Source organism: Puccinia triticina, chromosome 16A (genome assembly GCF_026914185.1).
Source record: "Puccinia triticina chromosome 16A, complete sequence".
Classification (NCBI taxonomy): Eukaryota; Fungi; Basidiomycota; class Pucciniomycetes; order Pucciniales; family Pucciniaceae; genus Puccinia; species Puccinia triticina.
In genome coordinates, this window is record NC_070573.1 from 1,900,809 (window position 1) to 1,910,889 (window position 10,081).

At 53.3% G+C, this 10,081-nt stretch overlaps 1 protein-coding gene across 1 annotated transcript; it reads left to right on the top strand.

The window, feature by feature from the left end:
- Positions 1-114: 114 nt before the first annotated feature.
- PtA15_16A204 (uncharacterized protein) lies at positions 115-5,228 on the top strand (the record flags this gene model as incomplete). Its single annotated transcript, XM_053163872.1, has 13 exons — positions 115-499; positions 809-880; positions 949-1,239; positions 1,516-1,881; positions 2,002-2,049; positions 2,123-2,377; positions 2,457-2,540; positions 2,630-2,716; positions 2,829-2,936; positions 3,014-3,115; positions 3,204-3,290; positions 3,353-4,954; positions 5,131-5,228. 13 exons carry the CDS (start codon positions 115-117, stop codon positions 5,226-5,228), a joined length of 3,585 nt encoding a protein of 1,194 aa, XP_053027853.1.
- Positions 5,229-10,081: the final 4,853 nt, after the last annotated feature.

Sequence of the window (10,081 nt, forward strand, 5' to 3'; positions counted from 1 at the left end):
AGGCCAGATCAGCAGCTTATTTATGCACACTCTCGCAGGCATCGGACATCCACCCATCTCGTCTTCGCCCGACTCCCAGCAACCCAGCCACAGAAAACATTAATCCATTTTGTCATGGACAGGACACTGCTGCCCTTCCAGTCCCGGCCCCCTCTCCCCTCCGGCTCGCCCTCCGCCGCCAGCCGGTTCGCCCGCCACCCGCAATCGCCGCTCTTCCGTCTCGCCATCGCCCGCCGCCCGCCCCTCCTCGCACCCGGATCGACCTCCTGCAGCACTGGCCTCCATCCCCGGCCACCCACCCCCTTCCATGCTCGGCGTTCCGACCATCTGGCCCAGCAGCCGTCTGCCTCCCACACCCGCTCCTTCTCCTACGGTAAGCAGCCACTGCCGGCCCATTCCCAAACTGACCCTCGCCTGCTCAAGTGTTTGTTGTCAACAGACGACCAGTCCCTGGCTAAGGACCGCACCATGGGATCGTCAGCTTACACCGACCTTGACGGTAAGTCGTTATATATACAAGATTGGCTCCACCCATCAGCAAGCTTGGCCTTCCTTCCCGGCTTGATCTCTTATCTCTTCTGCTGGAAACTCTGAGCCTGCCCATAGAAGAAGGGCACTGTGTAGATTCTGTATGCTTCGTGTACTCCCCTATGTTCCCTCTCACCAGTCAGTGTCTGGGCAGCTGTCCCTCTGCACTCCGCAGGGGAGAGCGTCATAGCTCATGGGCTGTTGATCATGTCTGCGGCTTCCTTCGTTCCTTGAATCTGTTTGTTCATGTATTTATGTGTTCAAATGTGTGACTTGCAAGAAGATATCATCGGTCGGTCGGTGTCCAGTCATCGCTTGGATCCGGCTTGTTCGGAATCGAGCAGAGTGGGTGGTAAGCTGACCTCCATCTTCCCTCTCCCTAGAAGAGCAGCCTGGTATTTACACTAGTGTTTCCAGCAGTCCCCGATCATCCAGCCCAGCCCCTCAGCCTCCCCCCAGCCCACCAGCGCTCTCTCAGTGTTCCGGCCACTCCGGTCGACCGGAGCCCCGCCCGGGTGCGCTTCGAGCGAGCGATGGCCGGAGGAAGCGACCGGCTGGCTGACCGGAGGCCGCCGGAACGGCCGAGCAGCCCCGGCGCCACCCCGACCAACACCACCGGCTCGCCGGCTTCGACCGAGCTGCCCGCCGGCCCATCGGCAGGCGACCTCTACCATCCACTCCCACCCGATGCTATCGATAGCCAACACTCAGGTAACTGCAAGCCTTCTCTCCTGGATCCTAATGAAACTCTCGCTTTTGCGTCCCCAGAGTCAGGAAGAGGATATCCTGAATCGAGAATCGATGGGCTTTGTTTGTTTGGCCATCGATCTTGAAGGAAGACCCTTTCCCCTTGTTGAGCGCGCCATCATATCCAGCTCCACCCTGTCCATGGCGGCCATCTCCCTCGCCAGAGGATACATATTTTATTTGTTGTACATATGTAATATCTTGAATTGAACCATCTATCTTCCCTTCCGCCCTCGCCAGCCCGGCCATCCAGTCCTCACCCGCAGCCACCTCCGCCGCCGTCGGGCCCGAGTACCACCACCCTCGGCGACAATCAGCAGCCGGATGTGAAGTCTACCCATCAGCAGCTTCCCCCATCTACCACGCCCACCGACCTTCCGCCGCAAGTGTTCCCTGGAAAACTCAATCCCCTGCTGCCGCCCCCAGCCCCCGCACCCAGATCAGCCCGCCAGATCAGCTTTCCACGCCCGTTCAGGCGCAGCTTGTCCCTCGAGCCCTCCGCCGTCCAGCTCCCCCCATCCCCACCACCCGAGTTTGACTTCAGTTCATTCGACAACCCGCCCGCCCACTCTGCTTCTTCCTCGCTGCTGTACAGCCTCTTGGACGGTTGAGTTCACTCTCCATCCCCATCCCCATCCCCCCCCCCCCCCCCCTCCCCCATTCCGGCTCGCTTAACATCCATACATACATACCAAACAATAAATAAATATTTTGTGTTCCATCCAGATTCACCTTGCATGTCTAATCATCACTCGACCAATCACGACCTATCCGGTCAGTCCCTCCCTCTCACGTGCTGTTAGAGCATAGTAAGCTAACCCCGCCCCGGCTTGAGGACTCTTGATAGGCCGCCCACTGATAGATCTGACTGATGGGCCAGAAGAGCCGACCGGCACCGGGAAAAGCCAACGCGCTCCTCATGACCGCCAACGCCCCACTCGAACACCATTCAGCCATTTCACTCCACTAAGCTCCCCAGTGATCTCTGAAAGACCATTCCTCTCCTCTGTCCTCTCCTCCCCTCCAACCGAATACATTCCTAGCCGGTATCGGAACAGGCCTGAGGAGCTAAGCCAGCATTCCCCGCGACAGAATCAGAACGGTTTGTGATGAGCTCCCTGCCACACTTGATCCCGATCATTCTTATTGATGATCGAGTTGGGTGTTTTGATGCAACAAAGAAATAGGTTCCGAGTTATCCGAGATACTCCGAAGCTTAGATGAGAGTATCTCCAATCGTGAACCCACACAGAAAACAGCACCAGGTCAGCCTCTGAAGTTTCACCCATCTCCCCGGTTCCTTACATAAAACCAAGAGGAACTGATCATGTGTGGCCTCTCTGAAACCGACAAGTCGGGGAGCATTCTCCCTCCCGCAGGTCGACTCCTCATCAACCATCTTCGGACCACACTGCTTCAGGGCCAACTGAGAGACAAACTGGTAATGCGCCACTCATCATAATTTTTTTTTTCCAAATGGCGAAGACCCGGAGACTCAGACATTCTTGTTTTGCTCTATTTGCTATCCCGCCCTTATTATCCCCACCTCCAAGCTCATCGCTCAGCTAGTCATACTCCCCGCAACCAATCCTCTTCTCGAGGGCATTCGAAGCCGGCCTCATTCCCCCCCTCCCCCGCGCCAGTGGACCGTGCCCCTACTGGTAAACCAGTCCCACCTTTTCTTTCAGCCTTGAACTTGATTGCACATCCTGACACGAATTATTGTGTGTTCCTTCAGCAACAGTGGCTTCCTCCAAGCGTTCCCATAGTCGGGCGCCCTCAGTACATTGGTCGGTCCACCACTCCCCGGCCGCTAGATCTGGAACCGAGCCATTAACAGGTCAGTCCTCCCCTTCTCACAATGCTTCCTTCAGAGGGAGGGAAGCCTTAAAAGTCTTTGAGTTTTTTTTTTTTTTTTTTTTTTGCAGAGGAAGCCCTTCGACTTCATCAGTCGAGTGAGCAAATCCTTTCGGGGAAGAGTCTCCCCCGCTCACAAGCGGGGTCGGGAAGACCAGGTGAGGGACACTTTCTGTGCTGAGCTATGAATTCGGCTCTGACGGTTGATGTTGGGTCGCAGGAGGAGATGTTGCAGCCTCGCCGCGACCGACGGACGTCGAGAGTCGAGTGACCCGATGGGAGGCGGGCGAGCCGAAGGATGAGGAGCTAGCCAGTCTGGTCGAGTCCATCAATCAACGGAACGAGGCGCGGAGCCAGGAGCTCACCGGCCTGCTGCGTGCCGTCTCGCGCGGAATCCAGGAGCACGATCGGCTGGCCGAGGCAGAGACGGCGATGGTCCGGGAGCTGAGCCGGTCCCGGCAAAGCCAGCTCGGCCGGGGCTCGCCGAGAGATTTGGGTGAGTTGGCCGGCGAGGAGTGTGGGGGATCACAGTTCAGTGCGCCTTTCGGCTCTCCCGTTAGGACCTTGCACCAGCCGACCAGCATCCGGGACGGCACCTTCTCGCCGGCACTCGAGCCGCTGAGTCATCTCCATTCACACCGACCTTCCCTAGCGGGTGACATGACGACCAACATACGCGAGGCTTCGGTCGCTGCTAGTCTACATGCCCAGTCGCTCATGGACAACATCCGAGCCTCGAGGGCTTCAAGTATACGTGCTAGTGTCAGAGCCGCCGAGATGGCTTCGAATGGGCCAGCCGGGCAGGATGACGCTCCGAAGCCTGGCTCAGTCGCGGGCACGGCTAAGGCGGCATCGGTGGCGGGAACGGCCAAGGCGGCATCTGTGGCGGGCACGGCTAAGGCAGCATCGGTGGCGGGAACGGCCAAGGCAGCATCGGTGGCGGGAACGGCCAAGGCGCCTTCTGCCGCAGGAACAGTCAGGGCGCCGTCTGAAGCAGGAACGGTCAGGGCGGCATCAGTGGCGGGCAGCACAAAGGCACGCTCGACTCGAACGGCCGCCAGTCTGCACGAACCCTCGGCCGCCCCACAACCCTCCGCACCGGCAAGCCGTGCCCAATCCATCGCACCCAGTCAACCGGGCACTATGGCTGCCCCCAGCAACCACACGCAATCCCGCGCTCCAAGTGTACGCGACCCCTCCCGCGCAGCAAGTTTACGCGAGCCATCAGTAGCCGGCAACTCTCAGAATCCTGGGGCTGCCGGAAGCGCCAAGGCACCATCGGTCGCGGGAACTGCTAAGGTCGGATCGGTCGCGGGAAGCGTCAAAGCGCCATCAGCTTGTGGGACTCCCAAAGCCGGATCGATTGCAGCAGCATCTGTCGAAACGGGCTCGGTGGCGGGAACGGCCAAGGCACCATCCGTGGCGGGAAGCAGAGCCGGATCGGCAGCAGGAACCGTCAAAGCGCCGTCCGTGGCGGGAAGCGTGCGTCCTGGGACGGTGGCTCCGAGTGTGCGGGCTCCAACGGAAGTGGTCGAGGAGCAAGAAGCGCCGCCGGCCAGCGAGCGTGCGGAATCGGTTGCCCCTCCAACTGCGGCCGACGAGGAAGCAGCCGGTGGGGACGGCGGAGAAGGGGGAGGGGACGGAGGGGAGGGAGAGGCTGCTCCGGCTGACGATGCGCCCGGCGAGGAACAGCCGGCTGGCGATGACCCTCCCGCACCTGCCGACGACACCCTCGTCAAATCGGGACCACCCACTCTCGTTGGCACTCTTGCTGGAGAAATCATCGGTGGAGACCAGCCAGTCCAGGAAGAAGATGGACACAGTTTGAGTGCTCTCCTCCTCCTCTCCTTCCTTCTCTCTACACCCCTGATCTCGTAGAAGGGAGACTTACTCTTCCATCTTCCTTACAAAAAAAAAAACACTCGGGGTTGGGGAAAAAAAAAGAGGTAGAGCCGATGTTGAAACGTCCGATCGTTCCTACGGCCCACAATCCTTTAGGCGAATGGATCCGCTTCGGCCGCGCCGGATTCAAGTTCCACATCCTCGACCCCAGCCCTCCTCCTGAACTCGACGACGCTGCCGCCAAACTGCCCTAATCGACCATCGCTTATACCGGGCTTGTTTCTCTTGGCGGCCAGTGCAAGATACCCCTGTTTGTTGATCAGGGTTGGACATTGACAGATGGGATCGTTATCACGAGTTGTTTTTCTTGGTTCCTCTTTCGCCATCAATTAACGTCTGTTCTTTTTGTCATTCTAATCGTTTGTTGGATCTATCATCAGATTCTGAGATCTCCACTGGATCGTCAACGGTCACGATGCGCAGGGTTATGTGACTTCGTATATCCAGATCTCTGTATCTTCTGTTCTGTATCTTTCATATTTGCCTCCAAAGACACACCCACACAATCCCCTATCCATATGACGTTCAGCTATGAATAATCAAACAAATTTGATGTATAGACTTTGATTTCTTGAATTGATGATCCTCAAGACGTGAACAACCCAGAAAAAAACATAATGTATCCCCCTCTGTTTTTTTTCTTCTTACAATTTCATATACCACCGCGGTAAAATACCAATATATATTGATGTGGTTGGTGGTGCTTACATGACCCAGCTCCGGTTCTTTGGCTAATTCACTCTCCAGAAGATAGCTCTGTACTTTTACCAATCTGGCCTTGGTTTTTTATTTTTGATTTCAATAGCTGAACACTTCTGCTTGTATTTAGTGGCACATCACATGACATCCACGGGTATTAAAACTTCTCTGGATGGACTTGAGACAGCCTTGGCTTCAACACCAGAAAAAAAAACATTGATCACTTGAGGACAAGTGACATTTGGACACCTTCAGTCATCTATCCTGCACTGCTACACCTGGAGTATAACACAATGTTTCATGTATTTTTCTCCATTGCACACCCAGTAGCTGCACCTCATCATCTCTGCCTTGTGAAGTTGTGCAAAAATCAGCGCAGTGTGCCTGCTCAGCTTTACCAGATAAATAGCTCAGTGGAACCTAGAGAGTAGAGGATGTGTGAGCTTAACACAAGTCCCTCCCTGTGCTTGCAGGGCGCAAGGACCCTCCCGCTTGCACAACCATTGAGAAGAGGAACACTCTTCATGACTGGGCTCTAGTAATTGAGAGGAGTGCTTACTCTTTTCTCAATGACCTGGGGGGAGTAAACACACCTCTTGATGACCAGAACAAAACCAATCATTGAGAGGAGAAACACACCTCTTGGTGAACAGGAGCAGACCTGTCATGGAGGGAATCAAGTACTCATCAAGAGGAGTAAAGACTCCCCTTGATGACCAGACCAAAACATTCATCACTCCTCTTGTTGAACGGTTTGCTCCTGTCATTGGCGGAGTGTTTCTCCTCTTGATGACCAGGTCTGTTGTGGTCATTGAGAGGAGTAATTAATCCCCTCAATGACCAGAGCAGAGATTGATTACTACTAGAAAAAGCTGGGAGGTACCCGTGGTACCCCCATAGGGTACCTATCAGGTGGTGCCAGGTGCGGTACCAGGTGTCTGTTTTCAGAAAAAACGACCCGGTACCTGGGTCTTGCAAAGGCACCCGGTGTGGACTCCTGTCAGGTCTGAGCTGAGGCAGTCGGGTGAGGGGATTGTGCTTGAGGGCTGCCCTCGTCGGTGGTCCTGCAAAAAGTATTGGGTACGGGTCGAAGAAATTGATAGCGGTGGGGGGGGGAGGGTTGTGAGAGGAACAAGGGATTGGAATACCCTCAGCGGGTTTGGTTGAGTGGGTTGCGGGAAAGTGAGAAGAAGGAAATGTGGATGGAATTCAAAATCTCAATGGGAGGTGATCAAAGAAGGAATTGCGCAGGAAAACTCAGAAGACTCAGGGATCTACATGATCCGGATCAATAAACTCTTTGAACTCAGAAATGATGATATTCCTCGTGGTCTGGAGGTGGATACCATGCGGATCCCTCCTCCAAGTTCAGCTGAACTTGGATTCAGGCCCGCGACATGCCGCGCGACGAGCCCTTGTGCCCGCCGCGCCCGCACAACTAAGATGAGCGGAAGAGAGAGAACAACCAAAGAAACAACCTCCACGCAAAACCAAAGAAACCAACAGACATATCAGAAAGAAACACCAACCCTCCCCCATCTCATCCTCTCCAACGCGCGCAAGTAAGAAAAAGAAAAAAAGAAAGGACATAAGGAAATGTGAAAGAAATAGAAACAAAAAAGACCAAAATAAAACAGAAACAAAACCACAAAGAGGAAGGAAAAGAAGAGAAAAGGTAAGAAGAAAAGCCTGAGACTTCTTGAGGGTGCGGCACGCGTTGCGCGGTTGGATATTGAAGGTCTTGATGATCTTGAGGCCTTTCTCCTGGTGTCTTGATCCTGAGTACGCGCCAGAACTCCACACCGGGTCCACTGGAGCCATCTCTAGAATCAGCTGGGCCAAGACTGGTTCAAAGCTGGCGATGAGATATACACCAAATCTGAGCCTGAGCTGGAGATCAAAGCTGAGCATCAGCTGGGCACCAAATCTGAGAATGATCTGAGAGCCAAAGCTGAGTATCAGCTGACCAGAAATGCAGATTAGTTGTCCCCAGCCAAAAACTGAGAATTGCCTGTGGAAATTTTGGAAGGTGATTAGATGGGGTGGAGATGTGGGTAAATGGTGGGTAATCAAAACTGTTGCAAGGGATGTGGGACAAAAACCCTGAAGTTCAAAGACTTGGAGTCTTGTGACACTATGGAGTGAGAAGTATATTGCTCTGATTCACTAATTAGGTAGGAAATGTTGGTACATGTAGGTGACATGTACATAGTCCTTGACTACGCAACCTGTCACACATATCTGGTAGATACTATATAGTTCATTCCAATGTGATGTAATGAACACTATCAATTCTCTGAGCTTCATCTTCAACAGGAAACTCGATAGGCAATCTTGTGTAGACTATCACCAGGAAAAAAAAATAGTCACTTGATGGCAAGTGACATGATGCAGCTTTGGTTTCTGCTCCAGAGCTACTCCAGCGCTGCTCCAAGTCTGCTCCACCAGCACTTGTAGAGCTTGCAGTACTGCACCAGAGCACTCAATGTGGCACAGTCAGCTGATCCTAATTTTTTCCCAGGAACAGCTGAGCAGTAGGCATTGACTGAGCCTGGGCCAAAGCTGAGCATTGGCTGAGCCTGGGCCACAGCTGAGCATTGGATATTCCAAGCCTGAAACAAATCCAAGTGTCAGCTGGACCAAGAATATTCCAAATCTGAGCATCAACTTAGCCAACAATGGTGCAAAGCTGAGCATCATCTTGGAAAAGGCTTGTGCAGAGCTTAGGATCAGCTGGGACAATACTGTTCCAAAGATTAACACCAGCTGGGCCAAAACTTTTCAAAAGCTGAGCATCAGCTGAGCCAATGCTGGTACAAAGCTGAGCATTGGCTGAGCCAAGGCTGTTCTAAAGCTGAGTATCAGATGTTTTGAGACTATTGAAAAGATTAATATCACCTGAGCCAAGGCTGTTCCACAGCTGAGCATCAGCTGAGCCAAGGCTGGTCCACAGCTGAGCATCAGCTGAGCATCAGCTGAGCCAAGGCTGGTCCACAGCTGAGCATTGTCTTAGCCAAGGTTGGTCCACAGCTGAGCATCAGCTGAGCATCAGCTGAGCCAAGGCTGGTCCGCAGATGAGCATAAGCTGAGCCAAGGCTGGTCCGCAGATGAGCATAAGCTGTTACAGGAGTGGTCAGACTCAGAATCTGAGCATTGGCTGGGCCAAGATTTATCCAAAGCTGAAAATCAGCTGAGCCAATACTGGTCCAAAGCTGAGCATTGGTGTTGCGATAGACTGAGCAGCAGAAGCGAATGTTGAGCGTGTGTTGGAAGGATTAATTGCAACATGGAGAGAAAATGAAGAGGATGAGAAACAAGAGAAATACTAACCTGAGCAGCAGAAGCGAATGTTGAGCGTGTGTTGGAAGGATGAAGAAAGGTCCAACCAACACTGCTGCTCAGGTTATATAGAGACATGAGAAAGGGAGAACAAGATGTCACATGGTGTGACATAAGCGTGAAATGAAAGATTGAAGCACACAACAGATGAGACACCTCAACACCTCCCCTTGCTGAAAACTGAGGTGAACAAAAAAAAGGAAAAAGAAGTCCACAGGAAGTTGAAGAGTTTTTGACAAAGACGAGATTCAAACAATGCCAAACATGGTCCGATGTTTTTCCAGAAGAATCCTTGGAAGGGGCTTGGTGAGCATATCGGCAAGCATATCATGTGTCGATACATGGATAATCTCAATTTTTCCATCTTTCACACATTCTCGAACAAAGTGGTATCGCGCGTCAATGTGTTTCGTGCGTGAGTGGTGTTCTGGATTGTTTGCGAGTGCCTCGGCGCCTTCATTATCAACGTGCAGGGGAATAGCTCTTTGTGGTCGGAGATGGAGTTCAATTAGGATGCTGCGGAGCCATAATCCTTCTTTGCACGAGTCCGATAGGGCTTTGTACTCGGATTCTGTGCTTGAAAGGGACACGGTGGCTTGTTTCCTCGATTTCCAAGAAATTGATCCGTCGCCGATGCGGTAGGTGTACGCGGAGGTTGACCGTCTGTCTTCGCGGTCTTCAGCCCAATCAGCATCTGAGTAACCGCTGCATGTCAGATTACCACCTAGACGGAGACGCAGTGACTTCGTTGTGTTGAGGTAGTTGAGAACGCGTACGGCGGCGAACCAGTGAGCGGCAGATGGGTCTTTCAGAAATTGGGATAGTTTGTTGACCGCAAAAGACACGTCGGGACGGGTTGATTGAGCAACCCATAGCAGAGAGCCTATGATTTGATTGTAAGGGCCAGGAGAGGAAGGTTCATCGGGTTTTCGACGGCGAAGATCTTTGAATTGAGAATCAGTTGGAGTCGCTGTTGAGGGAAGACTTCCAGACAGGAATTTTTCCGTGA